The sequence below is a fragment of the Pygocentrus nattereri genome, chromosome 10 (assembly GCF_015220715.1).
Source record: "Pygocentrus nattereri isolate fPygNat1 chromosome 10, fPygNat1.pri, whole genome shotgun sequence".
NCBI classification, from domain to species: domain Eukaryota; kingdom Metazoa; phylum Chordata; class Actinopteri; order Characiformes; family Serrasalmidae; genus Pygocentrus; species Pygocentrus nattereri.
Window position 1 is genome coordinate 21,317,780 of NC_051220.1, and position 19,388 is coordinate 21,337,167.

A 19,388-nucleotide genomic window follows, 5' to 3' on the forward strand; every position below is an offset into this window, starting at 1 on the left:
TACAGGCATCTCCTGCTTTTTATAGGTAATGTCGATATTGTTAAAACAGTAGAAAAACTGAAAAAATGAATTTTTTGGCATTATTGTGTAACTTTCTGGCATTGATAGATTCAACATAAGGTTTTAGGCTAGAACCTTATGTCAAACTCTCATGAAACAATGTCCTTGTCACCATTTCATGTAATATGAGATCACAGTCTTTAAATGCTTAAGACGTCTGGTGCCTTGAACTTGACTTAAACATTAAATTATGCATAATTCCTGAAAAATCATCAGAATTCATCTTTCACAATGGCAATTCCCCTTTCTTGTGAATCTGGAAAATGTCCTGGAGTGCCCTTACTTAAAATTTTCAAATTTTTAGAAGGGTTTCGGAGAGAGATAATAAGCTTTGCTAGGACACAGATTCAACGTTCACTCAATTCCACCTTCATCACCACGACATGGCAAACACTCAAGAGTGCTAGTGAAAGCTATTCTTCATATGACAATAGGGACCACAAAGCACAAAAACCAATTCCTCCGTCACAGCATGGCCCCAGAGCAGCGTTAGATCCACTCCCTCTGTTCGCCTCTCACTTTCTTTCTCTCTTTCGTTCTCTCCCACTCTCCAGCTCATCTCATCCATCTGGAGGTCACTCCGCCAGCCCGGGACTCTGTGTGTGCCCAATAAAAGCGCTCCCTATCAGAGATAGCGCTCTTCTCTATTGGGAAATAGATGGGTTTTTCAGCAGTCTAATCATTTACAGGGCTTCAGGGCGCCTTGGCAAATAAAGCTAGCGCTATTAAATTACAAGTTCACTCCTTCTACCGAAAGGCTCCAGAAGGATTCAGCGGTCGTGCAACAGCCTCCATCCAGAGAAGAGGGATGAGGAGAAAACATCTCTAGCTTGTTAGGGCCAAAGCAAGATGCTCGAGACAAGCCCGCTACGTGAGAGAAATGTAGAAACAGCACAAAGCCATCGAAGAAGAAAGAAGCCCTCACTCAAGGGCATAAAAGTTCAAAAGTGTGAAAAAAGCTGAAGCCATTCTCTCTGTGATATTTAAAGCCTTATTAGGCTGTACGTACAAAGGGAATCAAACAAAATGTGCTTTGGAAAACCGCTTTTATCTCTGCCCGTAATTGCCACTGAAATTACAATAATTGGACCAATTAAAGTAATCCTGAATGAACAGTATGTCATCTTAATGTTTCTGTACTTGTGAGAGGAGTCTTTCTAATTAGCTCTGACTGCCTTGCACGTATTCATTTCAAGTATCATTAGTTAAAAAGTTTCGAAGCAATCGCTTTAAAGCCGGGATTTGGGGCACAGCACTGAGAAGCAATTGTTCGCCAAATGAATGAGAATCCCGAGAAATGTGAAGGGCGAGAAAACGAGCCTTCGGAACTGGAGATGATTGTGAGACTTGAGGAGCTCCCTCTGAAGGTCTGGTGCAAAGTTGAAGGAGATGGAGCAAAGGCAGCAGGTCCAGCGGCCGGATTAATTAGACAAGGGCACAAAAGAAATTACCTTCACCCAACAAACTGCTGACAATATAAGTTTAACTGTTTTAAAACTGATGATTATACATGTATTTGTTAATCATTACCATTACTGCAGTGCAACAGGAAGATAACAGTCTAGGTATATCATAGTAATATCCAAATATTAAAGTTATAATATCGACCAAACAGCAGGATACCAAAAATTAATGTTGTAATGCTGCACTAAAAAAGTAGTAGCAATGACATGTTCACTATGGCAACAACGTTACTGCAGTTGCAGTATGGTCTTAGCCAGTCCCACTAATGCTTTGACAGTGTGAAAAACATGTCAAAAACAGCCTCCTCATAATAATATCTTAGTATGACTATATTAGTATGATTAGATGCTTCCACCAATTGCTTGTTATATGGCAATGTACATTTCTTTGCCTCCGCACTCACACTACAGAACTACTAAAAAGATATACATAGCTTGTTCAGTATGAAAAACCATGTCATTACCATGGGTGTAGTTTGAAGAACAGGCTACATTGCAGAACAAAATAGGGACACAACTGAAAGAGAGCAAAATTCCAACTAAGGGGACACTTGGCCTGGGGAACCCCGTGGAGAGAGGGAAAGGAGGTGTGGATGAAAGGTGAGGGGGCGGGTGCTCTTCCCTGAGCTTTTGCACTCTCTCCTGTGTGTGAAAGGTTGCCACAGCAGCTCTCCTAGCGGTTAATTAACGAGGGAGCCCAGCAGTACGGGAGAGGGGGGTGAACGACATATGTTAGTGGGCCATGTCGGGCCAGTGTGTGCGTGTGTGTGTGTGTTGGGGGGCTGGCCACAGTCCTTGGCCTGCTCGGGTTCCATCAGGCCGTGCTGGCAGTGAGCAGGACACCAGATGTCGGAGCAGAACCGGCTCGGCGGGCCACACCTCTCGACAAGCTAAAACCGGAGCAGAGCACCAGAAATAAACTCCCAAAGGACCTGACTCCGCTCGAAAAACTCCACAACAGATCACGGCCACCAGCCGCCGGAAGCATTTCTCCACCTCTCTCTCACTTCCTCCCCGCCGACGGACTCTTTATGGGCTTCCGCTTGGAGCCGCTTTTTATGGTCAAAAGGCCTTCACATTCTTTCTGTTTCTCCTCCTGAGATGAGGGAGGAGGAGAGCAGTAGGTGAGTGAAAGCACTAAAGGGCAGAATGGCCACAGTGGGAGAATGGTGAAAGAGAAAAAGAACAAACAAATAGTAATAGCAGCAATCATAAAATGTATAGTGCTGTGCAAAACCAGAGACCATCCTATATTTAATTGCCAGTCAAAATGTACAACTTATTCATATTTATGGGAAGACATAAAATGAACTGCTAGCATATGGTAGGGAAAAGTCAAAGGAAAATAACTCATACAAACAGTTTCCAAAAATGGAGTTTAAAAAAAATCAACTGTGCTCATAAACCACCAAAACTGCCACCATCAGATAAACAGTACTTAAAACTTTCGTCTTTGAGAGAGAGAGGAGAAAAATCAAGCCCCACACTTGCTTCAGATCTGAAAACAATCAGGTCCATGGTTCCACTTTGAGAAGACAGCTTAATACTATGGACCTGAAAAGATGTATAGCTGTCAAGAAGCCATTAGTGAGGAAAAAATGGAAACAAAGAAGCTGCTGATGTTCATAGAACAATGGACTGTCCTCTAGAGGACAACAACAGGGCAAAACTTTTATATCACGATATCTCAAGGAGCTTTCACCACACACAATAAGACATGGTATTTTTTTTTTTTTTTGACATCTGATATAGTAAAAAAAAGTAGTTCCATAATTTAAAGATAATCAAAAACTATGAATCCAATCATTTTTCTTTAACATTTTGCCTCCTGAGCTGCACTAAATCCATTCAAACAGGACTAATTATGCTTTGCAATCAAACATGCGGCTGCAAAGTGTATTTTTAGTACTCAGATAGCTTACTGTGACATATTGTGCTCAATTTTTTTCAAGATGATAAATACTGTCATACTGCCCAGCCTGATTTTTCACTCCAGACCCTTGACCTCAGCATCACTAAATGTGTTTGAAACTACCTGGATCATGCGAAGGAATAAAAGGCAACTTCTAAGACTGAACTTGGAATGTTTGAAAAAATATCACTCCAGATTTCTTTGAAAAACTGAAAGCAAGTGTTCTGAAAAGCATGGAAGCTGTAATAAAGCAAAGCGTGGACACACTAAACACTGAAAATTCTGATGTTATATCTAGTTGTTGCAGCTTCTACACACTGAAAAATGGATAACTTACTGGCCATTTTAACTGCAAATTAAATCAAAGAAAGGTTGGTCCTCTAACTTTTGCACTGTATTGTAATATAATAATATAATAAAAGTGACACAGCCTGCATAGTGATTTTCACATAAGCTTTTGTCGGCTATAAATAACAAGCTGAGCTAAACGGTTTTTATTTGTTTTCCTTTCAATTTGCCTAAGTGTGTTAGGGCCACTGAAAAGCTGGCTCACTCTCCAAGCTTCAATTTGTATTTTTCCCAGTAGAACGGATGAATCACACTGGTCAGGGTAAGTAGGTGCGTCTCAGGCTCGTGCCTCCTGAGGACATAGTGATCTTTGTGTTCCGAGCTGCCCACCCCAAGCACGCACACGCACACACACACACACATATATTCTCTGAGCCAGATTACTTTAGCCTGCGCTGCCTGTGTGTTAATCATCAAACAGGCTGATGTTATTAACAGATTATTCACATTCTGCAGCAGATTAAAGGACTGGCTCGCTGAGAGAAGAAAGTTGTTTCCATGCTGAGGGCAATAAAACAGCCGACACTCTACTGTACAGCCTTACTTACGATAGAGCTAGACACACGGCAATATATCACAGCACTGCGCTTTCACAGAGGAACTGTGTCTGCAGTAGTGTTGACAGTATTACAGCTCAATATATGGACTTATCTGTAGTAGTAGTAAGATTTGTGAGGCTGTCTATTACTAGATTATCTACCCATAGTTCTTACTGCAATATTGTCACTGTAGGGACACAAATATGCATCTCCATATAAAAAAAAAAAAACAATGAAAGAACCAATAGAAAGGAAATACAATTGCCTGGAATAAAATATTCGTAGTTAAGTATAGTGTGATTCAAAAAGATTCAGCTGATTTCAAAATTCCAAAATGTATTTCACTTGCAAATTATTACAGAACAATGCAGTAAATTGTAAATGGTTTAAGTGAGCATAAAGTTTATTATGTCATTTTAAAAATACTCAATATGAACCTCCTCCAGCTGTACGGACATCAATGCCATAGTCAAATTCATCCCATATTCAATTGAACATGTCGGCTGTCACTGTGCTCACGGCTCTTTCAATGCAATTTCAGAGATGGTTCTGTGTTGTGGAACCAACTACAAATGCTCTGAGGTGTTTGGAGGTTCACGAAATCGAAGACGAAAATCACATTGCACAGTTATGATGAAGTCACTCTTACTGAAGCGGAGAACGCAAAACGCTTTCTGGTCAGGGGCCTCCATCCCTTCGCAGACTGAAGTGAGGCAATTTGTGGTGACTTTCAGAAAATCTTTGATCCCCTCTTTCGTTTGCTATGGGATTGGTTTCTAGGTGCCTCACAGTTGTAAAAATATGGCGTTTTGAAATCGGATGAACCTTCTAAAATCACCCTGTATATTAAGGGTATCGTCAAGGGACTCTGACTGGTTTTCTGACCCAGCCCCCCCAATACAGTAAAACTGCACATTTTAAAGTGGCCTTTTATTGGGCCAGCCTAAGCCACACCTGTGCAATAATCATGCTGTCTAATCAGCATCTTGATACGCAGCAAAGGAGAAGTGCTCACTAACACAGATTTAGACACATTTGTGAACAATATTTGAGAGAAAAAGGCCTTTTGTGTACACAGAAAAAGTCTTAGATCTTTGAGTTCAGCTCATGAAAAAAGTGAACAAAAACAAAAGTGTTGTGTTTATATCTTTGTTTAATGTATGAATATGTTTCCACTATCTAACCCCTCATAAACCCATTGCTTTCAAGCTAAAAGGTATGAGGTGAAAAACACAATATTTTCAAATTTTGATGCTGTGTGTGATAGCCTTGTGCCAATAACTGATATCAAATATCTCAATAAATTAATAAGCACCGATATTATGCAAATTATCATTGTTTCAATATCACCAACTAAGTAACAATGCATGCATATACTTTGAACGCTACTTGGAAATACTACTAAATGGACATGCTTCAGAAGAAAGCAAAACACACACAAACATAGAGAACCACTGGTTGTTAACAGTTGGTTGTTAAGCTTTTCACCAGCTTCTTGCTCAAATTTTCCCCATTCCGCCTTAAATGGTGCAGCAGTTCTAATGCCTGAGGCAGGAAATTTAGCCAGCTAGCTACTGAGACAGTAGCATACTCATACTGTGTTCTAAACCACATCAGCAAGTCTGCACAACTTTAATGAAGACCTAAATGCAGTTTAAGCAGATTGAGAGAAGTTTTGACGATATTTTTATAGAAAAGCTTTGGGTGACTACTGACTTCTAGTGTTTGTTAGCAGCGTTAGCCGCATAGCTCCAGAGCTGAAATTGGATAGGATGTTTCGGCTGATCGAAATAGTAGACATGCTATTTTTCACCAAACTTGGTGGAACTTTTCCCAAAAAAATAAACAAAAAAGATGAAAACAAGGTATGATAAAAATAAAACACTCAATTTTTATGTATCTTTTTTTCTTCTATTTTTGGCAGTGATGAATGGGATGAAGTTTGACTGAACTGACCACTGTAACTGCTTGTGGTTTAAAAACCCAGTCAAACAAAACAGCTGACAAAGACTTCGTAGATAACTTTGCTGCAGAGGCCTAAAAGCTTTGAGACATATAATTCACCGCCAGAGAACAAAGTTAGCAAAAGCTGTTTACCACTTCTCTTCTACGAATAATTCTATATATATGTGAATGTGTGTGTTGGTGTGTTTGAGTGAGAAAGAGACAGAAGCACATAAAACTAAGCTAAACTAGGCAATACACCCACACACTCTCACACACAGTATGTCATCTTCCTAAGCACATGATACGTCCATCAGGCCCCTCATTCTCTCATGTGCACACACGCACACACACACGCACACACACACGCACACACACACGCACACGCACACACACACACGCACACACACGCACACACACGCACACACACACACACGCAAGACAGAGCGAGAGAGAGAGAGAAATCGCATTGTGAGCGCGATTGAGAGTGACAGCTGACCTATGAATCGCTGACTCACTCCTTCACTGCTCAGGCCTTAAGGGGCCTACACTGCTCTGAGAGCAGACCGCAAACTGACCGCTGATCAGACTGAGAAGGAAGCAGGGCTAAGGCTGTTTGTAGGTCAGCGTCTTCTGCGTGAAACTGACTGCGGGACGACAGTTAAGCACAGGAAGAGTGTGCGTTTGGGGGGTGGGGGGGTTGAGTGAATGGACAGTTTCTGAGATGAGATGATGCAAGTCACTATCTCTATATAAAGAAAATGAGAGAGAGCAAGAGAAAATAAGTTAACACATCCTCTAACTTCTGAACATTTTAATGCATAATCACTGTTTAATTGCTGAATACAGAAAATGGGGCCTGTGCAAATTACAGCAGAATTAGTATTTTATATTTTTTCTTCCAATATTTTAAACTTTTAAAATTAATAGAAATTGCGCACTAAAATTTGCCAAAAAATGTCTTATTTTAATTTGTTTCCTGTAGAAACTGTGCTAATGTATTTTCAAATGAACAAAATGCCATTTGACTAGTGGTATTAAGACTTTTGTGTAAATTATATGGTCAATGATTTTTTTTTTTTGGGGGGGGCAATTTTTAATTTTTAACAGTATTTTGTTTGAACCCACACATTGAGGACAAAATGGAACACCAGCAGATTTCTTTCTATCAGCCAAGTTCTCAGTATAAATAACATTATTTGATATTACATTGTGCAATACCAAGAAATTTACAGGTAATCAATATTGACGTTTTACTGGCTAACTGATCGGCTGGGCTATATTAGAGAGAGGCAGGGGAAAGAGAGAGAGAGAGAGAGAGAGAGAGAGAGAGAGAGAGAGAGAGAGAGAGAGAGAGAGAGAGAGAGAGAGAGAGAGAGAGAGAGAGAGAGAGAGCGCTTCATCATGTGACCAACACAGAGAAACCGAGTGGAAAAAAACAGACAAGAGCAGTGAAAGAGAAAGTTGACAGTTTGTTATCAGCAGACAGATCTGGCACAGATAAGAGCAGAACATGTCAGCTCTTCTTCTTTTAGCTTTCTTCAAGAAAAAAAAAGAAAAAGAAAAAAAACACCGGACTACACAGGCCTTCATCTTCAGCGGCTGATGGAACATGTATCTGTGTTTTAAAGGGTCACAAGATGAGGAGACAGACTAGGTGAGGGAGGAAGAGAGAAGCAGGTGAGCTAATTCTCTATAGAATTAGTGAACACTTCTTCTTTTTTATGTAGTCTTCTTCACAAATCGTGTGATTTCTCAGTGCTTTTGTCGCATTTAATTTAATACGTAAAGAACATGATCTAACAGCCAAGTCTTTTTAATTTTATTTTGCTGAAAGACATTCTGATTGTGTGTGTATGATCACAGAAGCTCACAGGAACTTCCATACTATGATAGAAAACACAGCAGCACACAGAAATCTCCACCTGGTCATACATATTACTGCCCAACCAGAACACGTCCCAACAATACAATATAAAGAATATATTACCAAAAGTCTAAAAACCTGAGAGAGCCAGAGAGAGAATGAAAGAGAGATAGAGAGAGAGAGCTAGCAATAGAGATATAGAAAAAAGAAAGAGAGAAACATACAGAAAGAAAGATATCAAGAGGGATGTAACAATACAGAGAGAAAGAGACAGTGAGAAAGGGAGAAAGACAGAAAGAAAAAGAAAAATGAGACAGAAAAGAGACAGAATATAGAGACACTGACAGAGTGAGAGGCAAAAAGAAGAGAATGAGAGAGAAAGAGAGGGATCGCGAGAGAGATATAAAGACAAGCAGAGAAAGGCAGACAGAAGACGATGAGAAAGTAAGAGTAAAAATGGAAGAGATAGTGTATTAGTGGGTAAGTGGGTAAGAGAGTGTAAGTGAGGAAGAGAGAGAGAAAGATACAGAGGGACAAAGAGAGAGAGAGAGAGAGAGAGATACAGAATGAGACAGAGAGAAGAAGAGTAAGAAAGATGCAAAGAGAGACAGACAGAGAGACAAAAACAGAAAGAAAGAAAATGAGAGAAATCAAGAGACAAACAGAGAGAGAGATATATGTATAGAGAGAGACAGAGAGATAGAGAGAGATAAAGAGAGAGAGACGGTTTATCAGGCTGTATAAGAGGGAGCAGATGCTGACACTGAGGCGCTCTGACACTTCCACAGCCCAGGGAGTCACAGCATGCTAGTGCACTGTGACAGAGAGCAACCTTTAAAGGCCAAACACTCAACCACACACACACACACACACACACACACACCTCTACGACGTTCACTACAGCTTCACTAGACATGTAATAAAGAGCACCATAGAGCAGAGGAATAAGCAGTCCCAGCATTACAGCTCTGTCAACTGCAGCTCAACAGTTAGATGCTGAAAGAATGATGGTAAAAAACTTCACATCACTTCTCTCTCTTCTCTCTTGTCTGTTATAAATGTCAGTGCATTTGTTAGATGAAAGTGGTTGGACTGGCTGAACAGAAAGGGCAAAACCTGTTACTTCCTCATCAGTTTGAAAGGTCTCTTCCTGACCTGCTCACAAATGATATGGAGGATAAAAGATTAACTAAAATTCTCTACTGCCACCTACAGGCCACATGAAGAACATGATTAGAGTCAACGGCTGGTGAACGTAATGGCTGTTGTGATCTTGTGATCAACACGTGAACTATAACCTGCATAAGAGACCTATTCACTCACTTTGGGTCAAACACATTTTGCACAAAGGTGCAAGAACAAATAATCTTATTTACCTGGTTAGTTCATGTCGTTGGTCACCTTAAGCACCAATTTATATAATTTAAGAGATTAAATTACGGTTTTCTTGTAACCTTTGACCGAAGCGCAGTACCCTTTGCACACCTGTCTATGTGTCTTCTGAATGTTAGCAAGAAGCAGGAAAATAAAATTAGCTAGTAACATCATGCTTCACTTTGCACTAGAGGTCTGTAATCTCACAGATTACGGGGCTAATTTTCGATGTCATGCAGGAGTAGGACGTTAACGAGCACAGTGTGGGTGGGACTGGGTCACTATATATGTAGAAAAATCCTACAGATGAATGAATAGCTAAAATAAAATTAGAACTATCACTCAATATTTGCTTTTAAGAAAGGTGGATACAATCCCACCACCCCCAAATATGACGCAGCAAAAATGCGGAGCTAGGCCAGAGACCCTCCCTGATACTGCATTTTACTTGGAAAATATGTCAGAATGCAAAAAAAAAAAGTGTGTTATGATTTCCAATTCATGCTGACTTTAAAGCTACACATGTTTTGGGGGATTTGAAGACCTCTTTGATGGAAATGTGTAATTGCATGCAATTACAATCAGTTGTGCTTTGCACCCCTTCCCTGTGTGGATGAATCTGAGATATCGCGAGCAAGTTGAAAGAATATTCAGAGAACTCAGTCAAAACTTGGTGAAGAACGTGTCTTGTAAGATGTAAGTGAATCATCTACAATTGTCATCATATCTTCATCAGTTTAAGGATGATTTTGCATTTGAGACTTAAACTTCAAGCTGGATCTTCTTTTTGAGCCTGTGTGTGTGACATTAATACATACAGACATAAGAAGTGGTCCAAAAAACTCCCACAAGATCCAAAATCTGGACCTTCTGACTTAAATTACTATTTCAAGACTTTCAGCAGCGTACGCACACCAAATTTTAGCATGTTTTTCCTCCTGACTCATTAACACTATCTTTTTAGCTATGCAATGTACTTCTGTCCATTTTATAGATAACAGTATGTCATACAGTGTCAGAAACCACATAAAGTCTTATTGAGATTGACAAGTGTTTGATAATTTAGATAGCACTTTACACAATTAAAAAAAAAAATAATGTAAATTAGATTTTTCAGTCCTTCAAGCAACTCGCTATGTTTATAAGCCAAGAACATTCCTGCTACCACAGTTTATGCTTAAGACTGTGCTCATTAACACAGGCAGGGTGTCAAGGTGAAAGGTGAACACTGAAACAACATCTGACCTCTCATAGATGGTCTTAAGCGTGACCTGGTCCGAGACGATATCATTCTCCTCAAGGAAGAGGATGAGCCAAGAAGTCCGATAGGGCCACTCCTCTGTCAGGTTGATCCATGATGCCAACCGGTCCCAGTTAAAGATAATCTGATTGGCTCGGAGGAGCCGACCTGAGAGCACACACTGTAAGTTACGTCAAGAAGCCAAGGGGAATGTAAGCAATATGCCAGATGTGTCACCACAATGGTGTTTAATAATTATAACATGTTTTCATAGCATGCTATGTGAATTCACTAATTAGAAGGGATACTGGATAGTATTGGACTATTCATGAGCATCTTGTTAGGGAATTATGGAAAAGTATTGAAAAAAATCCATAGGGATAAATATTGAAAATAGGCAAATGTTATATGTTATAAAGCTGTGTATATGCAAACATCACCATCAGCTTGTTTAATATTAGCCAGTGTACAGTCCCTTCACTGTTGGAAATTTGTGTGGCAGTAACCTGTGACTGATACAATGTTGAGCAGTCTCCTCATGGTCTGAGGGCTGATATCACTGAACCAGTCCTCGGTGACCAGCAGCTTGGTCAGGTCAAAGGACATCTGACGCGTGACTGTGCGCTGCATCTGACGCCTCCGGTACGTGTCCTACACACCAAACAGACGAAGGAACACAGGAATAGTTAAGGACAGAGAGCCTGGATGTGCTGTGCAATTGCTTAGTACAATTAAGTAGCCTACTGTAAACCAAGATTTTCAATTACATTTTATCTGAAGGCTTCCTACATATGGTCTTCATAACACATGCATATTTTTGAGTTCTTTTTCTTCTGATTTACAATTACCTGTAGTATTTCATAACACAACATAATCCCACAAAAAATAATGCCTCAGCACCCTACACTACACCAATAAGAGACCCTGAGCAAGACTCGTAACACTACATTCGCTTAAATTATAAGTTGCTCTGGTTATTGGAGAAAAATTGCATATATGTTAATGTCATGAGTACATTAAGAGGAAGAAGACTTGCTTGAGGATTTCAGATTGGCTTCATATAAGATTAGATGGCACTGTACTTAAAGCAGGTTCTTCTTCATGTGACTAATTCAATATTTTGCAAATATGTATATAGACAGTAAGTTTAGCTGGTAATCCAAATGAATGAAGAGTAATTTGATACATCAAGGATTTATCCAAACTCATGTTATTCAAATTGATTTTACTGCCAGCAGTCTGAGCTTTTAATGTTATTTTTCATGTTACACTGAATTTTACAAAGAAATCCAATAAACAAGTGAAAATGTAATTTTTATTAGTAAAAAAATGATTCCTTACAAGAAAAAGCTGCATTTTTACTAGTCAACATTTAATATTTACTAGTGGAATTTAATGTTCACAAAGCTAAAATGGCTTGCCATATTACTTTGAATTTCAGCATGCCAATGTATTATTTAATTGTGTGGGGAAAGGCCTGAATTCGAACAAATTTAAAATCATACATCATAAAATATATTTCCTACAATTAAAAGTTGAATTGTAAGGTAATTATAAGGTTATATTATATATTATTAAATTTTTATATGTGCCATTTTTTCTAGTATTACCAACATTTTCTGATAAAGAAACTTTATTTCTTGACTAAAAGTTAAAAATGCACAATTATTTGGCAGCACTTCTTCCCTAAAATGTGTAGCTCTTAAGAATTTAGATTTTTCCTTGTTTTCATTTCTTTAAATCATATCCATTTTAGTAGCCAACTTGAGCTTCACTTGTCATGGGTTTTTAATACGTAAGACTGTGTGATTTTGATTGGTTCTTGCATTTCACAAAAGATTACATTAAAAATATAAATACATAAATTATAAATAGCTCTTATTTACCATACTGCACATTTTGGGTGGTGTAGTGCCACCCAAAGTTGAATGAATCTGGCCCCCTTTTTTTTTAATGAGTTTTATGAATCTAGCCCCTTATGTCTTCCCATAATTACTGCCATAAGCTTCTGATGAATATTCCAATATCTCTTTATGAATATGTTATTTAAAGCCTATGCATGTTTTGTGAGGTCCTTATGTAGGTAGCCTTCAAATTAAGTATTACAAATCATTTATACCAAGATCTATTCTTTTGTACTCAAAATGTGTGACATACATGTCTACTAGCATATATATATATATATATATATATATATATATATATATATATATATATATATATATATATATATTTTTTTTTTTTTTTTTTTTTTTTAAACTAAATATTTGTTTAATATTAATTTCAAGACAAATAGCTCAAACTACATTAAAAAGAACAGAATATTATCAGCCTTTTTCATGTTAAATCAGTATACAAAATTGCACCTATTTTTTCAGTTTTAATCAAAGTGCTGATCTTAAGTGTCCTCCTTTCTTAGTCCACACATCCTGTTTTTGCTATTTCATAATTTATTTAATATGCTAAATAAAAGAGAACATGTTGAGGAACAGAAATGTCTTTTTCCCTTCGTTCAGCGTAGTAATCCATAGTATAATTCAAGTATAATATAATCTAGCATGACATTTTGAAATTCCTATATAAACTACAAAAAAAACAGCTGGTCTAAAGTAGATCAGTTACAAATGGTTAAGTCTAAACCTATCAAGACACACAAACAACACCTGTGAAAGTTTAGTCACAGGACCATAGTGTAGTGGGATTTAACACAGTTTAAATTGAATCAATGGTTTGGGTGCCTTCACCTCAGTTTGTTAACATGCAAGCACGGCAAAGATCTGCAAACACTGTTATGTAGATTAGATTTTAGATTCTGTAACTTGTATCACTCCTCATGGTCATCTTTGCTCAAAGCACTGCGTGCTTGGCCTTCTGGTGACCCAGCTGATGTCCTGAGGTCACTTGTTGGTCAAAAGGCTGCTTCACCACATATCAGAAGGTGACTGGTCCAGCACAAGCACAGTGCAGAAGTGGGGGCCTTGTCACGAGCTCCAGAAAGTCCACTAAGTCCACTTTGAAGTTTCTAATGCCGACCTTGTGACTCGGCCGCTATACTGGAGCACATGGGAGCCAATATAAGAGAGCAGACAGGTCACCCTTTTTGAACCCTAAATATGTGGTTGGAGTTCATAAAAAAGTCTTGATAGCAATTTATTTCAATATTGTGCTGAAGGTGCTTTATAGGTGCTCACCTTGGGCCCCGGGCCGTACATAAGGACAAACACAGTCTACTTACAACTGTTTACTAAGTTCAGGTTTTATGCATTACTAAATCAATGTAAAACAAATTGCACCACACAAACTAGTTTTTATGTTGAGTTTAGTATCAATTAAATATACCTTACTCTAAGTAGGTGTGTTATGGGAAATACATAGATAGCAGAAAAAAGGCCAAAATATAATATTTTTGTTAACTAACCTCAAAATACTAAATGCACAGTGGAGAATATAAGTATTTAAATTTTTTATTCAACATACTTCCAATGCAGCTATTCTCATGCAATTTAGACCAGACATTGGAATTACCTCAATGCAACTACACAGCCAAACAAACTGTAACATTACAATCCATAAAAAAACAAAGTTACGTGAAATAAGGTGGAATGACACCGCAAAAAAATATTGAACACAGTAAGAAAAAGCTCTAAACCAGCTGATTCCACTAATTAGTTTTCCTACCTGCACTCATCAGAATCAGCAGGATTAGTGCATGTTGGTGTGTTAGTACTTCTGCTCTTTGAAAAAGGTGAACCCACCTCTGAATGCAAGTAGATAAATAATTTGTCAACAAGCTGTCACAAAAGATACGTTCCTACAAGCACCACAGGGATCGCTATCCGCAGATGGAAGGAACATCACTCGACCATCAACCAGCCATGCACAGGAGCCCTCGCAAGACTTTCAATTGCACAAAAGCCAAGGATTAGTTGAAAAGAGCTTCCAAAAGACTTGGAAGCAGTGAGTACAGTCGTCACAGTCGTTTTCTTCATTACTGAAGAAAAAGCATGTTGAAGCTCATCTGAAATTTGCTACAGAATATTGGGAGAAGCCTGTAGATGACTAGGAGAATGTAGAGTGGTCAGATGAGACAGAACTTTCAGCAACAAATGATATGTTTGGAACCAACAGCATCATGATATGGGGCTGCTTTTCGTCTCATGGTACTGGCAGAATCCAACTTGTTGGAGGGAAAAACAATGGAGCCATGTACCAGGACATTCTTGAGAAGAATCCTTTGCCATCCATGAGAACATTGCCATACACTCAAACCAAGCAGGCAATTTGTGGATTGAAAAGATCAAGATTTACCAGTAGGCTCTGAAATCTTCAAGATTCAAAGACTGCCTGTGGTGAAGAACAGGCCAAAAATCCCAACCGAAAAACAGAGATTAGTTCCTTTATACAAGAAGCATTTTGACAATGTCTCTCTACCAAGGATTAAATAAATTTCAGTTAGTGTTTTCAATACTTTTCTTCTTGTGTCATTCCATTTTATCGCATGTAACTTTCTTGTAGATTGGAATATTACAATTTATTTAGCTGTGTAGTTTTATCAAATTTATGCATACATCTGGTCTAAATTTCATGTGAACAGCTGCATTTTTTTGGGAAAAATAGTTGATGTGTTGAATACTTACTTCCCCCCCAATACATATGATGTGATTTTATTTACAGTTATCATCATCCCCCTGATTTTAAGTCTGAACATGCTAGATCTACATCTCCAGTTTAGTGAGATGGAGCAGCTGCTGTCAGTTAGCCAGTAACTATTGCTTAAAAAAACTGCAAATTTAGCTGTTTCAAGGAAATTTTAAAGAATAAACAGACAATGGCTACAAGTATTCAATTTTGTTCAGATCTGTTTGTCATTTTATATATACTTGCTATTTTTTCTACGGAAAAAGTAATGGATTTTTAAAAATATTATCTCAAAACTGCTGTAACAATTCCTTAGCCATCAGGCAATGTATTCGTAACCATTTTGTGTAACAACTCCTAGAACTTAAAGCGGCATTAAACTGCATTAAATGCTTTAAAGAGGCTGTAAGAAGCATTAAACACATTCATACATCTGGTCCTATCACCATCACTGTGAAAAGAATTTGTAAGTTTCTCGAGGATCTTAATAATTTAATAATGTAAAATGTTTTGGGAAAATCATGTACATGAGCTATAAAAGAATATCAACTAAGTGTGCTATGACTCAACCACCAGATGCAACTATGAAAAAATTCAAAACATGAACCCCTGTGAAGTAGAAAGTACTGTGATAAAGAAAAGACAACTTTGTTGACTTCATCTCTCCTTGATTTGCTCATTCTCCTAAAAACTTGGGTAAAGACTTCAGGACTCTGCACTGACCTCAGTCCTTGTTAACCTCATATTAGTGCTACAGAACTCAGCACTAACAAGGCAGAGCAAAGTTTTTCGCTCCATAATGGCTGTGAGCAAATCAACAAGCTTCTTATTAAACAGACAAAACGAAAACCTCCACTCTTGAAATGAGGATGACTGCCAGACGAGTAAACGGCAGCCTAAAAGGAGTGTGCCCCCCGAAAGAGAGCGCGGGCCGAGAGAAAACAGACTGATAAATCGGCAAGGCAAACAAACGGGGCGCTCGCAGGGCGAGCAGCGGAGCCACTTAGCCTCCCGCTAGACGCCGGCCGTGCCAGCGCTTTGTCACAGAGCCCCACTGCTGCTGCACCCTGTCATTAGGCAATGGCATCTCAGCGGGAAGGGTAAACAGACATTAAATCAATTACAGACGCTCCTTGGCGACATCCAGGGGCCCCGACAGCACCCCCCGCCCTTCTCCTCCCCGGCCTCATTGAAAACACACGGCAACAATAAACAAGCATGCTTACCAGCACGAATATAAAGTGGCTTATATTTGGAGTGTTGTTCCTAACTGCTTACTGTTAACTGTTCTCTGAGCTACATTAAGTCTCTGTCTCAGAATGTAACTAAAGCTATGTTAACATTACAGAGAGGAAGTGGCACAAATTTGTTTGGCCTATGGGTACTTTAACAATACAACCCTTCTTGATCAAACTCAGGGGCCTGTGAAGATGTTTGAATTGGCCCATCAGAAAGTTACCCTAACTGCACCTGACACCCTCACCCAATAAGAGAACAAGCATATTTGTATACTGTATATCAGATGTAGGAACAAGTCACCAATTTGCAAGTGATAAGTAAGTCCCAAATTAAGACAATCAAGTCTTGAATTTGTACAGACAAGTCTCATGTCTCTATGGACTCGAGTCTATTTTAAAGATGCAAGCCTTTGTTCAAACACTGACGACATTCAATTCATTTTTAAAAAGAAAAAAAAAAAAAAAAAAACTTATGTTACATGGATATCTATGACAGACATAGTGGTGTGGTGTACCCAAAGCGTACTACATGAAGAGAATTTTCAAAGCACTATTAAACATTAGCAACAACAGAAACTTCATAGCTGAAGATAATTTTTGATGATTTTAAAGGTATTTCTTATTCCCCTTTCAGGCAAGATGTGTTTTTACACTACGCCATATCCCTGACGTTTTATGTCCCTACATGAGCCCTTGGGTCCTCCACAGTATTTCTGTAGACATACCAAAAGTTCCCCAAGATCAATTTGCGGACACAACCTCTGTCCACCCTGCAGCCTAACTGTGTAACACTGTAGCAAAAAATACCACAGCGGTGGGCTCAAAGGACATTTTTCAAAAACTCAAATCTTACAGTTAACAACATGCATTTTGTTCATTTATTTTATTTATTCTTTTGCTTTATATATTTTATTTTATCTATTATTTTACACACACACACACACACACACACACACACATATATATACATATACATATACATATACATATATATATAAATAAAAACCCTCCCTGTTTATGCAACTTGGATTGATGGACTGGAGTGGTCACCTGGTATTGTTGCTTTGATCTTTGATCCATCTTAATGACTTTTTATTTGTTGTTTTTTTGTTTGTTTGTTTGAGCTACTTTTTATTACCTTTTTTACTCTTCTTTCTCTGTTGCTCTAAAGTGCTCTAAAGCACTTTGAGCTGCATTTTTATATATGAAAGGTGTTGTACAAGCAAAGACTATGTTTCCCTATTATTATTATTATTATTATTTTATTTTTTTATAAACAGATATGGATTGCTTAGAAACATGAGTGTGGACCGTCAAAGCAGAAAGATCGCATGTGACCAAAAAATTAGGAATTAATCTATAAGGCTTAAAATGGGAATGAAACCAAAGAGTCTGGTTCTCTTTTAAAACAATTTTTTCAGTACATAGTGATGAGCTTGGTGTTTATCTGGAGATAGAGTCATATGGATGAGCCAGCTGAGTCTTACCCTGCGGTTCAGTGCAGTCTTGCTGCCCTGCTTCGCCTGCTCTCCTAGACTGTTCTGAGATTGAAACTTTCTGTCCATGTCCTCATGCCACGCTACAGGGGCACAAAGGCAGAAATCCAGCAAGATAAAATTAGATTCAACCATAGCCATCATGCATCAGAAAGACAATTATTAGCACATTTGCATAAAAAGTTCAAAACTTAAAACAATAAAGTCACACAGTACATCAATCAAACTGCTTGGTCACTTTGCCTTGTATTTTCTCAGTTAATATGCATGTGTTTGCACACTCACCCTCAGCGCCAAGCAGGTCTCCGTTGGTGGGCGCTGCCATGCTGAGCTTCTTGGCTGTGCTGAGGCCGCGGCTGTTCAGGAAGACGGGCAAGTGCACAATGTTGCGCATGTAGTCGTGGCCGTTGATGTTGGAGTCACGCAGCACACTGTTCAGGTTCTGGTTAATGGCTTTGATGATGATGTGAGGGTCGCTGGCAAAGATGGAGATGAAAGGGCCCTTAGAGAAAAGCACCCTAACCTGCACAGAGCAGAAGTAAGATGTGTTACAACATTTAAGCCATTATCAATCATAAGATTAAAAAAAAGATAATGTTTTCTTGACTGCTTACAGTATGTTAACATACTAAACACGCATGAGGGGAGTATTTTACAAAGCAGGATTTCTGAATTAGCCACGTAATTTAGTCAAAAATTGAGGAATGTCCAATAGGTCTGTTTCTCAGCTCTTTACCTGTTGAACAGGCTTAACTTTAGACTTAACTTATCTTAGAAATCCTCCTTTTGCGAAACATGCCCCATGTATATTTGGAGGAAAAAAAATTTCATGTGTAAATATTTAAAATACCAATGAAAATGGTCCCTATAAGGCAGTCCTGACTGGGCTTTTTATGTAGAAAAAGTATGCAGTAGTTATAACTGCTAAGGGAGGTTTTTTATGTATTATAGTTTAATAATTATTTTTGTAGTTGTTATTGTAAAAAAAAAATGTATGTGATAGTTTCTTTCTCAAAAAATAATACTGCTTAGTTCCTTTAAACTAATAAAGACAACATGCTCTATATTTTTAAAAACATAGTGGACAAAAACACACTGTAAATCACAGTAAATAGCGATCCAGTGATGAACAAACCTTTCACAGTGTACCATTCACTATTATACAATACACATAGCAATTACAGAACCGCTCATTTAACCCAGACAGTTATGCTGGGGACTTTCTGGATGGACTGGAGGCACTAAGTTAGAATGATTAAAACAGTGTCA

The 19,388-nt window shown here is 38.4% G+C and overlaps 1 protein-coding gene across 5 annotated transcripts in view; it reads right to left on the bottom strand.

Annotated features, from left to right (window-relative positions):
• Nucleotides 1-19,388, bottom strand: part of kidins220a (kinase D-interacting substrate 220a) — a 74,929-nt gene that overhangs the window by 34,620 nt on the left and 20,921 nt on the right. For all 5 annotated transcript variants that reach the window (XM_017694441.2, XM_017694439.2, XM_017694437.2 and 2 more), the window contains exons 19-22: nt 18,405-18,642; nt 18,111-18,202; nt 11,254-11,398; nt 10,753-10,915 (exon numbers count right to left, since the gene is read on the bottom strand). In XM_017694441.2, coding sequence (XP_017549930.1) covers nt 10,753-10,915; nt 11,254-11,398; nt 18,111-18,202; nt 18,405-18,642 — 638 coding nt within the window. The remainder of the gene's footprint in view (nt 1-10,752; nt 10,916-11,253; nt 11,399-18,110; nt 18,203-18,404; nt 18,643-19,388) is intronic.